At 43.4% G+C, this 15,143-nt stretch overlaps 2 protein-coding genes and 1 long non-coding RNA gene across 3 annotated transcripts in view; 1 reads left to right on the top strand and 2 right to left on the bottom strand.

Annotated features, from left to right (window-relative positions):
• LOC109292634 overlaps window positions 1-4,008 on the bottom strand; it is a 46,802-nt gene extending 42,794 nt beyond the window's left edge. Inside the window, exon 1 of the long non-coding RNA XR_002096157.1 lies at window positions 3,323-4,008. This is a non-coding gene — a long non-coding RNA (uncharacterized LOC109292634). The remainder of the gene's footprint in view (window positions 1-3,322) is intronic.
• A 945-nt stretch (window positions 4,009-4,953) lies between these two features.
• On the top strand, window positions 4,954-5,731 carry ATP5E (ATP synthase, H+ transporting, mitochondrial F1 complex, epsilon subunit). Its single transcript, XM_019510267.1, has 3 exons — window positions 4,954-5,081; window positions 5,159-5,282; window positions 5,572-5,731. Exons 1-2 carry the CDS (start codon window positions 5,050-5,052, stop codon window positions 5,280-5,282), a joined length of 156 nt encoding a protein of 51 aa, XP_019365812.1. The 5' UTR covers window positions 4,954-5,049; the 3' UTR covers window positions 5,572-5,731.
• A 4,618-nt stretch (window positions 5,732-10,349) lies between these two features.
• TUBB1 (tubulin beta 1 class VI) overlaps window positions 10,350-15,143 on the bottom strand; it is a 12,487-nt gene continuing 7,693 nt past the window's right edge. Inside the window, exons 2-4 of the mRNA XM_019510173.1 lie at window positions 14,442-14,550; window positions 13,791-13,901; window positions 10,350-12,656 (exon numbers count right to left, since the gene is read on the bottom strand). Of these exons, the coding sequence (XP_019365718.1) occupies window positions 11,530-12,656; window positions 13,791-13,901; window positions 14,442-14,550 (1,347 nt within the window). The 3' untranslated portion in view covers window positions 10,350-11,529. The remainder of the gene's footprint in view (window positions 12,657-13,790; window positions 13,902-14,441; window positions 14,551-15,143) is intronic.

Here is a 15,143-nt window from a genome sequence, read left to right on the forward strand (position 1 = left end):
GAATTGTCCTAAAGACCAGATCCAAGAGATCAAGGAAGAGCTATAAATCTTCTGTTCTGGGGAGGGGTAAATTATTATGTTCTGAAAAGGAGGTGCTAGAAATAAAATCCCTGGCTTTGTATAGCTGTGCTGTTCCTTTCTTTAACTAACTCCAACTTCCTTCACTCTCCTGCAACTCTAGCAATGGTCATTCCAACTATTCTCCCTCCATGGGCCAGCTGTGAAGGTGAATTAGTACCTTCTTCACTTCGCAGGCATAGAGACATCACATTGCATCAGCAAATCTGCTACCCCATCAACCACTACTAATTCATTGCTTACACTTTTTGACATGGACACCACAGACTTAGCTCAACAGCAGAGGTTTGCTGGAGTTGGACAGTTAGACAACTCATAAAGCTCAGCTGGCAAGGAAACACTGAGATCCAAGGAGAGGAAGAAAGATGAATAATAGATTGCTGTAGCAGGGCACAGCAGAATACTCGCTCATCTTTTCTAGTATGCCAGGCTGCAGGAGATCAGAACAAAGTCTTGCCTCCAGTAGTACACAATCCCTGAGGGTTCAGCAGAAACTATAAATTCTTTGCGTTTGCCTGGACCATGTTGGCCACATCAGGATCTTCTTGCTTGGCCCTTGTATTGGTCCATTTACATTCTGACACAACTGAAGTAGAAGCATCCAGCACTGGTAAGTTAGGATAGGAAAAGATTGTCGCTTCTTCAGTGCCTCCAGGCAAGGACCAGATCATATGAAAACCTGTTTCATCAAACAAAATATTCATCCCAGGAGGAATCTCCTGGACACAAGGGCAGAAACCCCCAATTCCCACAGCCAGATTCTCCCCCTTACTGAGACATCTTCCAAACTAATCAGATAGCTAACAAACCCAGACACAAAACCCCCCCCAAAGGAAATGCATCAGTCCACCCCACTATTATATTTCCTATAAAAAACCCACAAAAACAAGCAAATACACCAATACGCTTGCCTCAGTCCCTTGAGGAAGTAGCACACTAGAGGTCCTTTGAAGCAATTTCAAATTGGAAGGCAGATGCCACCATCAATCTGGAAGTCTCTCCCCACTCACTACAGCCATTTATGCATCAACAACTTCCCACCATAAGGGGGCCCCAAAACACTAAAATAGAGCCCTTGAGGTTTAGACAGTAAATCTAGGGCCAAGTACAAACACACGTTTCTAGGAGTGGAAAATTTCCACTCCTAGAAATGATTCTGGGAGAGGCGAGGTGGGACAAAGGGAAGCAGGCAGGAGAGGTCTCAGGAAAGCAGAGGAGCCTTTTTCCAGGCTCCAATCCTGGTTCCCAGGGGTGTGAAGCAGGAAAAACAGCATGCAGACTTTTGCTTCCTACCCAAACACTTGGTTCCTATCAGGAGAGCAGCATCTTGTTTTTATTTCCACCAGTCAGGAACAAAGCTCCTTGCAACAAGAACAGTTACTGCCCTGATCTCATTTAGCCAGACTATCGCATACATTTTAATATGTTTAAAATATTTAAACTATTTCTTGTATACCCTTAAGTTTCATACATTAAAATATCTAAATCTTAAACACATCACATTTCTTAATCATAGAATTACAGCATGTTCACTCATTGATTACAGAACCTGAAACCCTAGTACATCTGATTTTTTCTTCTTTCTAAGAAGAAGGTACAATGTTATCTAACTGGAAACATCTTTTGTCGTTTTCCCTATGCAACACTGGGATATGCAACATGGCATGCCTGTACCCATGCTCATCCACTACTAGAGTAGTAGCCGTTAGACATAATTATCATTGGTTGAATAATTCAGGTGTATCCAGTAAAAATGAGCAAACCACATCTAGTATGCTTCAGCTATTTCTTAATCCCAAAAAACAAGCAAGATTTTTCAGGCTGAATCTTCCTTTATAAACTTAAGCAGCTTTATTGCTCTTTTTCACTTTTTGTATTTGTTCTGTCATTTTGCTTGGGACAGCTGTTAAGTTTATTTAACTTAACAGAATGTGTCTTTTTTTGATTCCTAGTTAAGTGCTTTTCTTCATTAATCTGGAATTTCCCTTGATTTTTCCATACATAAATTCCATTAGGCAGAAAGTTTATTTTGTCATTCTTTACTAAAACTTGAAATGTATGTCAACCAGAATTGCTGGCATGAGTATAATTATACTTTCAAAAGGATCCCCTACCTAGTCCTTAAGCATAATACTTTACAGAAATATTTTACAACCCTTAGATCTACATCCAAGTACCTAAATCCATCTTAAGGATCTTTGGTAGTGTTAGAGTGATGATGTAGTTGTTATGGTTCAGGAAATTATGCAAGAGGATAGGCTACATAAAAAGCCATGGACCACCATACTTGTGTCCACAAAGCCAGCAATCATCCCAAGAATACCAATAATCTACAGTCAGGCCCTCAGATACCACCACTGCATTGAGAACATTAATGATGCCTACCTGCCCAGTCTAAAATCTTCCTTTATGCAACAAGGACACTCCAGTAGAGAAACAGATTGAACATCTGAAAGAGCCATCCAAATACCCCACAATACAAAACACCTGCTACAATACAAAAATTCTCCTGTGGCTGCACAACCGCTGGAAGTCAGTCACTTCCCAACCCACAGTGGAACCAATCAGAAGAATCATCAAACTACTGTAGCCCATATTTGAAACTGCTTTGTACCATGGAGGTAATAAGACACATTCAAGATGCCACATATTGCAGCACAGGGTAAAAATATGAAAGGAGTCATGGTTAGAGCTGGCTTGGGCACAAGCAGCAGTCTAGCAGAGGTACCATGGAGCTCTGTCTGGGTTGTTTTACTTACTTCACTTTCAATCAGGACAAATTAACTGCAGAAAGCTCCATGCTACCAGACTGCTGCTAGCAAAGCTAGCTTACATGTGCCATGGAGATGTAGGGGTTGTAGCCGTGTTGGTCTAAGGCAGTGGTCGCAATCCAAATGAGGGTCACGGGGGCAATGCCAGCAGCGCTGCATGCCGGGAGCTCCCCTACCACCAGGCCACCGCTGCTGTTGCTGCTGCTGCCACCACACTCCACTCCCAGCAGCAGGTCATGGCCAAAAAAGGTTGGGAACCACTGGTCTAAGGACACCCAGGAAGAGCACACACCAACTGCACATGCTTCCTCAGCACAACGAAGGGTTTTTACACCTGAAAGCTTGCTAAGAACATTTTTTTGCAACTGTTTAAGTTGGTCAAATAAAAGATATCAGATTCACCCAAAGAACCTTGTCTGCCTGTGGAGATGTACTATACAGCTTTTAAGTACAGAGTGAGCTCTCTTACTTACCAAGACCCTGGAAAGACATCGCATGTAGCCAAAGGATTCACTGGCTGAGCTGGAGCAGAAATCCCTTTTCTTCAGTCTGACACTCCTGTCATTCATTTCTTCAACAGCAAAAGCTTGAAGTACACTCCTGACGAGTGCATTTTGAAAAAGGTTTCAAATCACACGCTGAACAGCCTTTAGGCAAAAGTAATAGCACTTAATCATTTGGGAAAACAGCTTCATTACATGACAAGCAGGTTTTTAAATCAAATGTTGACTGTGCCATAGCCACATTACTGGGGCAGCTAGCTGTTAAACATGATGCGCCTATTTAAAAAAAAAATACTGGATTACAAGCAATTTTTTTTTGGAAAAAATATTCCACCAACTAGCCCAATAATTATTTAACAGTAAAGCAATGATTTTCAAGCTGGCATCCTGGGGTGCATTGGGATCCTTTCAAGATTGTTGCTAGCATGTTAGCACCGTTCACAAGAGAAACCCAGAGATTTCAAATAGGGATTCAAGGCATGAAAAGCTTTCTGATCTGTTGTATTCTTTGCAGCAGCAAAACTGTTCTATCATTTTTCTATACTCCAAAAAACTAATGCAAACTGAGAGCTGGCGTTGTCCAACGGGCCCCTGGATAGGGCGGCCATCACAGAGGACAGTCCGGTTGTCCTCTGTCCTCTATGGATACAAAACCAGATGCCTTTATGTCCTCTATTTTACTCTTGAGGAGAATTTTTTTTCCAATTTTAGAGGACATAAAGGTGCCAGGTTTTGTATCCATAGAGAACAGAGGAGCAGAAAACCGAAACATCCTCTGTGACAGCCACCCCACCCCTAACAGAGCAGGGGGCCTTAGGGCCTGTGCCAGAGTCCTTTGGGGGCCCCTTACATTGAAGAAAGAACAAAGTTATTAACAAGTTGAAGAAAAAAAAGGGGGTTTTTTTAACACTGAGCAATATTCTAGGTTCATTGCATCACCTGTGTTGACCCATCACCACGCGAATTCCTCACAGGGCACGAGGCCATGGCCAGTGCGGGGCCCCGGGCAGTCCCTCGGTTTGCCCTGCCTGAAGGCCACACTAATGGGGGACCAGTGCCTCCTAATACTGTGGTGGGTCTCCAAGGTGGGGGGAGGTGGGGTGTCGCTTCTCCCAGGGGGTCACGGCCAATCTCAGGGGCTGCACGTGCACCCGTATGCACCCCTTACGCATGCCTCGCCAATTGCCTCAGGTGTGAGGAGGGTGAGAAGCACCACAGCACAGACCCACAGGAAACGGAGATTGCTTCAACTACGCCCCTGAGCTGTGGGGAGAGCTGAACTGAACGACCCGTGTGGGGAAAGAAGCGAACGACTACAGGCTTCCACCCCGCCTCAGCACGCCGCACCTTCCGCTCCAGGCAAGAGACGTTGATTCGCTGCACCGCCTTCCAGGCCCAGATACACGGCACTCTAATTGGCTACAGCGCCTTCCGCGCCCAGCCCATGTGGCACTCTAAATGGCTGCAGCGCCTTTCCCGCCCAGCGCCGCGGCACTTTGATTGGCCGGACAGCCTCGGCGTTCTGATTGGTTGCGATGGGCCTGAGGCAGCTACTTAGCGGCGATTGGCGGGTCTAACTGAGGTAGTGTAAGCAGTGATTGGCAGGTGGGGGTGGTTCTTACCTGACGATTGGTCGACGCTTCTTGCTGAGTGCGGCCTTGCCAGTCGCACTGACCTTGCGGGCCGTAGCCGCAGCCATGGTGTCGTACTGGCGACAGGCCGGGATCAGGTAGTGGGGCAGGGCAGGGGAGGGTGGGGAGAGACCGCGGTACGGGGGACTGATGCCGGCCGGTGGCTTCGTTGCAGCTACATCCGGTTCTCGCAGATCTGCGCCCGCGCCGTGCGGGCCGCCATGAAGCCGCAGTTCCGGGACGAGGCGGAGCGGGCGGCGGCTGCCAACGTAAAGATCGTGAAGCCCAAGAAAGAGTAAATAGTGAGTGCGGGGCCGCGGGTGCTGCCCCAGGGGGGAGGAGACGCCTGTGGTGGGGAGCGCGCGTGAGCAGCTGTGGCAGGAGGAGGAAGGGATTTAGGCTTTGGGCAGGGAGGCTCCTCAACTGACACTAAAAAAAGGTCGAGCAGCAGGAGCACGAGGTTTGGGAGATCAAAAGGCCGGGTTTAGTTTGAAAACACGGCTCATAAAGGCGAGCGACCTGTTCCTCGCGTGGAGAAACTTTTATTCACATGCTTCGCATTCTTTTTTTGTATTATTATTTCCTATAGGAACTGACCTGTGGTGACGACCAGACGGACAAAACGTGACGTGGAGTTAAGTTCGCCGATCCACAGGAGCACGGTGTAACTTTTTTTCTAAGCTTGCTGTAAAGTCTGGCTGTCCATGTAAAGGATCATGCCAATAAAGAAAATGATGTGTCAGTATAACGGTTGTGATTTATTTGGGGAAAGCTGAGTCTCTTTCCCCCCCCCACCCTTCTCTATACTAGAGGTATTTTCATTTTATTTTAAAGTGAAAGAAAACAAGATTTGGATGTATTTCCCTCGCTTTGCGCGGCGCGTGCGTTCCAGGAAAACGGCACGTGGCTTGAACTCGTGCCAAGGGAACCCACTTTACAGTGCAACAAACAGGGATACGTTCTGAGACCTCGCCTTTACTGACCACCAGCCCCACTTCTACCACATCTTGCAGGGCAATTCTGGTACTTGTCAACAGCAGCGCAGGGCCCTGTCGTAATGGGCATGGCAACTACAGAAACGCATCACAGACAATGAGCAAGGAGTGCAAATCCACACAGACTATATTTTGGTGTGCATGACTCCCACAATGCACTGCCCAAAGCCAACTGCAGGCTTCCACCACACCAATTGCATAAGAGTGAATTTACCTCGCATATAACAGAGTTTTGGTATAAAAAAAGGGTCATCACATAAGAGTCAATTTGCACATACCAAACCTACATAAAGCAAAGGAAACCTGTACCCATGGTAGCTTTTTTGTGGCGGGGAGGGTGGAAAGGGGTTCTGTTTGTCTGCTTTTTCCTCTTGTTTTTCCTACCACTCCTGAAAGGAGAATGGCTGGTAGGCTTTGTGAACCCACCTCATTGAAAGTGAATCCAAACTTACTGGGCCAGAAAGCACAAGAACAACCCTGGTATTGCTGACTAATACTCAGGGCCTTTGCTTAGCAGAAAGGTGTCCTGTATTCAGACCAACTGGTTTTGCAAAATATAATAGTCCAGGCATAACTGGCCTGTGGAAAGGAATGTGCTGCCACAAAACTTGCACAGTCAACTTGAACTGTATCTGCCTAAAAGCTTTTAACTTCTTAATATTGCAAGAAACACTGACTTGCTGGCTGGAATATTAATTGTGATATTTCCAATCCTGAGGCATTGGTAAACCTCACTTCCCAATCTTTGTAGGCTAACATTCAAATATTGGGTTGGGGTGAGGTAGCTTTTAAATTGCAGTGTTTTGGGGCTGTTCAAGGAGGTTTGGGAGGAAGTTCATTAGTACTAAGAGTTTGTGTTTCTGGGGTCGGTATTAATAGGCTGTCTTTCTTTAAAGGCAAGGATTTCTTAGGGTGATATCTTCAACCAAATTAACTCTGCAGTTGCGATTACAGTTAGAGAAGCTTTCAAATGCAAGTTGTTCTTCCTTGGGCATCAGTTTCCTTAAGTTGGTAGACTTTTTTTTTTTTTTACTGCAAGCAGCAGGTCTTCAGGTCTTAAAGAAAAATATCTTACATGTGAAAGCCTGTCTACCCAAACTATGAAGTTAGAGCAATAACTTTTATTGGATCAAGAAATCTTGGCCTCATGCATAATTCCAGGACCACTGTGGCTACATCACTTTTTTTCTCTAGAGCAGGGGTGCTTAAATGTGGCCCAGGGGGCTCAGGAAATCTTAGGGTAGGGGAGCAGGAGCAGTTAATATTGCTATCCTTCCCCACTGCCAAGTTCTCAAGCTGCTATCTGGGTTGAAGTTGGGCCACAACCCTCCCCCCAACACAGCCAGGTCGGGGCTGGGCTATGCTCCCTCCTACACAGCTAGTTCAGAGTCAATGCACACCCCTTTCTCTCCCACCCCCTTAGGGCTAAGCCTAAATCATGCTGCCATCCTCTTCCCCCACCCCAGCAGGGCTGGAATGAACCCCTTTCTCCAGCACAGCTGGAGCTGCCTCTAGCCACACTGCACACAGCCAGATGGGGCCCTACTGGGCCTGTCCCAGGCATGGGATTGAGTTCTCTGGCCCATACAGAGACTAGATGCTGCCCATCTGGCCCACTGCACAGAACGGCTGAGCACTGCTCTGAGTATTTCTTCAGCTCAAAACCAGAGCATGGCCAGCCACAGCCATGCTTCAGCTGCCAGCCAGGCTCCAAGCAGCAGTATTGCCACTGCTGCAGTCCCAGAGGGGCCTCCAGGTAAGGCTGCTGGGCCAGCCCAGTGCAGGCCCCAGCCTCCCTTACCCCACCCAGGGTAACCTGCCATGTGCCATATTGCATGTGGCACAGGTGTTCTCCAGGGACAACTAGCAGCAGCATGAGGTGTCCTGCTGCTAGTTGTTCCTGGGGAACCAAACATCTACATTTATGTGGACGTGACCTGTGTGACCTTAATAGCACAGTAATTTAATTAAACCTCCAGTACTGTGTTCACGGCATTGATCTAAGAGCAGAACAACAGGAGGGACTATATGCGATGCTGCAGCTAGTAAAGCGACCAAAATGCTGGCTTGCATCCATAGATGCTTCTCAAGCAAATCCCAGGACGTCATTCTCCCCTTTTACTTGGCCTTGGTGAGGCCGCAGCTGGAGTATTGCATCCAGTTTTGGGCTCCACAATTCAAAAAGGATGTGGAGAAGCTTGAGAGAGTGCAGAGAAAAGCCATGCGCATGATCAGAGGTCAGGAAAACAGACCTTACAACGACAGGCTGAGAGCCATGGGGCTCTTTAGCCTGGAAAAGCGCAGGCTCAGGGGTGATCCGATGGCCACCTACAAGTTTATCAGGGGTGACCACCAGGATCTGGGGGAACGTTTGTTCACTAGAGCGCCCCAAGGGATGATGAGGTTGAACGGTCATAAACTACTACAAGACCATTTCAGGCTGGACATAAGAAAGAAATTCTTTACTGTCCAAACCCCCAAGGTCTGAAACAGCCTGCCATCGGAGGTGGTTCAAGCACCTACATTGAACACCTTCAAGAGTAAATTGGATGCTTGTCTTGCTGGGATCCTATGACCCCAGCTGACTTCCTGCCCTTTGGGCGGGGGGCTGGACTCGATGATCTTCCGGGGTCCCTTCCAGCCCTAATGTCTATGAAATATGTCCCATAAGTTCAAGTGTCAGAGTCATCCTCCCTGTGGCTCAACTAAAGTGCTCATAAATTAAGTGCTGGAAGCAGCGGTGTTGGGGGATAGGCACTAGCACAGACCAAAAGATCTCCACAACTCGAGTGTGACTTTCCTATCGATTGTGGCGAGTATGGTCAGCACATGTGATGACGCCTTTATTTAAGTGAAGAATATACTAAACACTCAGAATTTCTGAGTTCATTGTGATTATACCTAGTGCCAAATTGTGGTAGGAAAGTATAAATAGCGATGAGCTTGTATGGGCTAAACAGAATATTCAGCTTTCATGCTGCAGCAGCATCTTAAAATAATTCAGTGTCACTGAGGCTTTCATACTTGTTATTTATCTCTTTGTTGCAGGAGTCTTCAAAGTTAATCATTTAGTAACAGGACATGAAAGCTATGACACATTGTTAATATTTAGTCATATAGGGTCACAGAATATGTTTATTTCCATGACTAAAGCGCTGAGCATGATGAACAGGATGGCAAGCAAACCACAACTAAGTATGCAGGTTCTGTCTTCCCCTGCAATTGAATTAACTTGCAGAGAAAAAAAAAACAAAAACTGCATACAAAAAATAAAGCTTTAAAAGTATAAATAAGGTAAGAAAACAATAACAAGTTTTTAAGGCAGTTATTTAAAACAAAGTCCAGGTTTCTTATGTAAAACAGATCACAAACAACTAGTTGTTTGTTTGGGTTTTTTAACTACTGTAACCCTCAATCTAGTGTACAGCTAACCTACTACAGAAGGACCTGGACTTGACTTTCCAGGTCCTCCTCTCATATGTGTTAAGCAAGCTAAATGCTCCACTTCGTCAAACTCCCCCTGGATCTGCTGGCTTATTGGATAACTAAGCATATAAAATTTAGAAGGCCAGAAGGAAACGCACCTAAGGGAATGTGATGCTGTAGTCCACGGATTATGGCTCTCCCTTAGGTGGGGGAGTCCTGGGTTCTAGTTCCCTACTGCCAGAGTTAATTTTATATTTTAGCTACTGATGGTCTAATATAAAATGGATACATAACCTAGTGATTATTTGGAATGTAAGTGCTTACAAAAGGTTTTGAATTCAGCTAACCAGTGGTAGCTCTTATCAGTGTTTTGGACCAGCTGTGCATCCTTTGGTTTTAGATAGGTATAGTAGGTACATCAACATCAGTAAGAAAACAGAGGTATGGTTATATCAGTTGGTTATAATATTCAGTTGTATCTGATATTTAAAGGGTTCCTTAGACACCTGTCGGGTCAGACCCCTTGGTCTATCTGGTACCATGTAAACCAGTACAGCCTGTTCTAGGCTCAGGTTGTCCGTGACTAAACTGACACCCCCACCCAGGCTAGCCTGAGTGAGGAGGGTGTGGGGACACCCAGCAGGACTACAAACAAGACTTGTCACTGCAAGCCAACATCCATCCATACCTGGAGAGGAGATGCATGCTGCCAGGTCATTCTGCCTGAAGAATCACCAAAGATGAAAAGCAACTCAACTAACCTAGGAGGGTTGTTTCAGCATCTTAGGTGCCCCAATGGTCGCAGTGGCCTCCAGACAGACTTGACTTGACTTTCCTTAGGCATAGTAACAATTTACATTTACATCATATGCTAGAAAAAAAAATCTTTTAACCCTTAGCCAGTGGCAATATTATAGCTTGAAATTATGAAAAATAAAAGCCAACAATTTTGTCTTGACTTTATTTTAAATAGTGTATATCATAAAATAAGTTCAGATTTGTCTGTAACTTATGAGAAATAAATGTTTAAGATACCTCTCCTTTAATGAAACACTTAATAGACAAGGCAAAAAACATTTTAACAAAAGCCTATTCAAGTTAGTAAAATTTAGTTGACTAAAACTGTCCACTTTTTAAAATAAAAATGTGAGGATGGTTTAGAAAATATCTAGACACCATAGTGGTAGCTATTATAAATATAAATAGATAATAGTGTTAGTTGGATAGATGCAAAAACACAGTTGCCTAGCAATGTTTTTTTCCCCTGGAGGTGAGGCATTGTTGCTTCTAGCTTAATCCTGAATATAATAAACTACTGACCTCTATGATAGGCTTAACATCTCAAACCAGCTGCATGCGACTATATATCACTGGACCAAAGAGGAAGAAAAAGTGACATACATTTAAATATGGGAAAACCCCCCACCGAAGACCACTCCTAAATAGTGCTCACAAATCTACTAATATAAACCAAGCTAAACTTTGAAATTAAAAACTGAAATGCAGAAGAGATTGTGAAACCAAAAGCTCCTCCATTATATGAAAAAAGGTGTACACACACACACAGGCATAAACAGGGGTGTTCCCCTTTCACTCCGCAAGCAAGTGTCCTAAAAGGCATTGTAAACTTTTTTTCTGTACCAGCTGACTCAAACAGCTCCTTGGTGTGCATGGCAAAGATGTGCTTTCATAGCCTGGTGGGTCCACAAGATTGCTTTAAAAAGCTCAGAAATTTCTGAACAAAAACCACCTATGTCCACATTTACCTTAAAACAAATAAACAATATAACAATTAGAGCTTATGATGTCAACACTCAAGTCCATGAGTTGTCACTGCCACTCCAAAGATGCACACAACACACTATGTTATATTCAGAATCTACGATATTTTTAAATCAAGTAAGTTTTTGAGCAAGCCTGACACACTACAACTTGCCCTCCAGGTTCTTTTCAGGAAAGTTTTAGTACCAGCAATTATTTAGAAAGCTAAAACATAATGGTTCATTTCAAAGTGAAAATCAATGTTGTTTATGCTATTTTGGTTTAATATAGAAATAGATAAGTTTGCAAGAGTTCTTTCAGCTGCATGGATAGGAACTGTTGGTGCTTTATATAAGATCAGGATTCAGACTGCTGTTGGATAGTTTTCTGATGTTACTATTACTGCTTCCTGTTCTTGGCTAGTTTTCACTTCTGCCTCTTCATGTTCCACTTCAACCTCTTCATATTCCTCTACATCAGCTGTGGCATCCTGGTATTGTTGGTATTCAGAAACTAAATCATTGGTGTTGCCTTCCGCTTCAGAAAACTCCATTTCATCCATGCCTTCACCAGTATACCAATGGAGAAATGCTTTCCTTTTGAACATAGCTGCGAACTGTTCAGAAACTCTCCTGAAAAGTTCCTGTATAGCTGTGTTGTTGCCTATAAAGGTGGCTGCCATCTTCAGGCCACGTGGAGGTACGTCACACACTGCCACTTTTACATTGTTAGGAATCCATTCCACAAAGTAGCTACTATTCTTAGTCTGGATAGCCAGCAACTCTTCATCCACTTCTCTGGTAGACATTCGTCCTCTATAGATGCATGCTACAGTCAAGTATCGTCCATGACGAGGGTCACAGGCTGCCATCATGTTCCGTGCATCAAACATTTGTTGGGTAAGCTCCGGCACTGAAAGAGTTCTGTACTGTTGGCTGCCTCGGGCCGTCAGTGGAGCAAATCCAGGCATAAAGAAGTGTAGGCGAGGGAAAGGGACCATGTTTACAGCCAGCTTCCTCAGATCTGCATTGAGCTGACCAGGAAAACGGAGAGAGGTGGTGAGGCCGCTCATAGTCAGGGAAACAAGATGGTTAAGATCACCGTAAGTGGGACTGGGGAGCTTCAGGGTTCTAAAGCATATGTCATACAGAGCTTCGTTGTCAATACAAAAAGTTTCATCTGTGTTCTCTATCAGTTGGTGGATGGACAGTATGGCATTATACGGCTCTACAACTGTATCTGAAACTTTGGGTGAAGGCACTATGCTGAAGGTGTTCATAATCCTGTCGGGGTATTCTTCTTTGATTTTGTTGATGAGGAGTGTGCCCATACCAGACCCTGTGCCTCCTCCAAGAGAGTGGATGAGCTGAAACCCCTGCAGACAATCACAGCTCTCACACTCATTCCTGACCACATCCATCACGTTCTCAATCAGCTCAGCTCCTTCTGTATAGTGGCCCTTAGCCCAATTGTTGCCAGCACCTGAGTTACCTGTAAGCATAATTACAGAAAACCATTTATAAAGTTGCCATGGCAAATGTAAATAACAATAAGAATATTGCTACATGGTAATCAAATGTAGACACAAATACTGTCTGGTGAAAGGATCTCATAACCATCCCAAAACACGGAGGAAAATGGCTCAAAAATGTAATTGTTCCCATTAGTAATAAGTAATGTATGCAAAATTTCCCCATGGCATGAAAGTGCTCACCTTTTTTGTGAACACAGTTATGAAAAGAGAACAAAGATCCAAATATCCACATTTGGAAAAAAGCAATAGTATTTTTTTTTAATTTTAATGTATAGTTCTGGATTTGCTCACTAAATTCCTATAATTATACAAGTTTACTACCATTTTCAGTATTAGTATGATCTAATATGAAGTTCTTCTGATACACTCAAAGTCATTGTCTAGTATCACTAAATCAGATTAGTCTTTGAAATTAACTGTAAAAAAAACCCAGAAGTTCTCTCTCTAACTTTTCACGGTCATTGTAATTTTAATTTTTTTTATGTGGACTGAAACAGTGTGGCTTCCTGGTGTTAAAAAAAATTCTGCCTGGATTTTGGAAGTTCCAGCAAATAAGATGGGATTATTGGATAGGAAAATAAAGAGACACTCACACCTGAAGATACCTAAAGTTTAGTTTGTATAAATCAGGTTTTATAAAATTTGATAAGACAGTGGAGACAATTTAATGAAACATTTTTATTGAAATACCAATTTTTTTTTGTATTTTAACATTCCCAAAGACATTTTGCAGTCAGAACACTGCAGCATTATGTTAGCTGACATTAAACTGAGTATAAGCAAAAGTGATTATTCATTTCAATTAATTTAAATAAAAAGGACTTAAATAAAAGATAAAATCAGAATTAAAAAAATATTTGTTTTAACAATTTGAGATACTATTAATATCGTAGACAAGGCCTTTAAGTATTGTAATCTGTTCCCCTCAACACCCTTGCAGAATCCTGGATGAAGAACTACTAGTTTTTGATTTATTTAAGGATGCTTTACAAACAAAAATTAAGATTTTAGGGAACCTAATCTGGGTTTAGCAGTGTCCCTGCCACTTCGTATTTACTTGTATATTTTTATTAACAGCACACAGTACATACCATGAATAAAATTGTCAGGTCGAAAGAGAGGGCCTATTTTGCTAGACCGTACGCTATCCACAGTTCCAGGTTCCAGATCCACCAAGATAGAACGGGGCACATACCTATGGGCTACAACAAAGGAAAATATGTGCGCGTAAGCTGGCAGGCAGTCTAGCAAAATCCTCCTCCTTTTATATCAGCTGCCCCTCTCAGACCAAGAATTTAATTCAGCATGTTATAGAAAAAGGGTGAAACAAAAATAAAATGGATCTAAATGTAAACCATGCTACCGAATTTAAATTCACTCAAATCATTACAGAAGATTAACAAGACATCAGAACAAACCACAAAATCCTCAGGGAACCTTCATTGGGCCTACCCCTACAGAGTTTGCACTCAGAAAACAGAGACATACTTCAGGGGGACATTTTACTTGTAAGAACAGATTTGCACAATAAGGGGAAGAGAAAAGGTACAGGGGAGTATCTGCAAAATCACCAGTGCAATAAAGCAGTGCAGTTGTCATTCAAAGTCAATGTAGTTAAGTGCTTTGCTGCTTTTGAAAATCCTCCTGCCTCCCCTTTTCTTTATTTTAACCATTCAGTATTTACTTCATAATCAGTTGTCACCCCACCCCTCCTAACTCCAATGAAGATGATGAGCACTTACAAACAGCTTCATTGAAGTACACGTTAATTCTTTCCAACTGCACTGAAGAATCCCCATGGTAGTTTCCAGAGATATCAATTCCATGCTCATCGCTTATCACTTCCCAGAACTGGAAGACAGAACAATGATATATATATCATCATATTTGTATTACCTTTCTCAAAATAAATAACTGACCAAAATGACTTGGATAGACTGGAGAAATGGTCTGCAGTCAACCATATGAGATTCAAAAAGGACAAGTGCAGAGTCCTGCACTTGGGACGGAGTAAGTGTATGTACAAATCAGACTGGAGAATGACTAGCTTGGCTGCAGAACTGCAGAGAGAGTCCAGAGGATTACAGTAGACCATAAGCTGAATATGAACCAACAGTGTGCTCTTGTTGCAAAAAAGGCCAGCAGTATACTGGTTTGTATCAATAGGAGCCTCACCTGCAAATCAAGGGAAGTGATTCTTCTAATCTAGCCAGCACTGGTGAGGCCTCATCTGGAGGATTATATTCAGTTTGGGACCCTACACTTCAAGAAGGATGTTGACAGGTTGAAAAGAGTCCAGTTCAGAGCAACAAAAATGATTAGTGCCTGAGAGGCAGGACTTATGGGAAAAGGCTAAATGAACTAGAGTTATTTAGTTTCGAGAAGAGAAGACTGAGGTAGGATTTGAAAACAGTGTTCAAATACCTGAAGGATGACAAAATGGA

Source organism: Gavialis gangeticus, unplaced genomic scaffold, assembly GCF_001723915.1.
Source record: "Gavialis gangeticus isolate Ggan-Ray unplaced genomic scaffold, GavGan_comp1, whole genome shotgun sequence".
NCBI classification, from domain to species: Eukaryota; Metazoa; Chordata; order Crocodylia; family Gavialidae; genus Gavialis; species Gavialis gangeticus.

Excerpts from the sequence above, each read along its gene's own strand:
- ATP5E (XM_019510267.1), top strand. The coding sequence starts at position 5,050 with ATGGTGTCGTACTGGCGACAGGCCGGGATCAG. Across the intron at positions 5,082-5,158 it reads TGGCGACAGGCCGGGATCAG|CTACATCCGGTTCTCGCAGA; the intron begins GTAGTGGGGCAG and ends GCTTCGTTGCAG.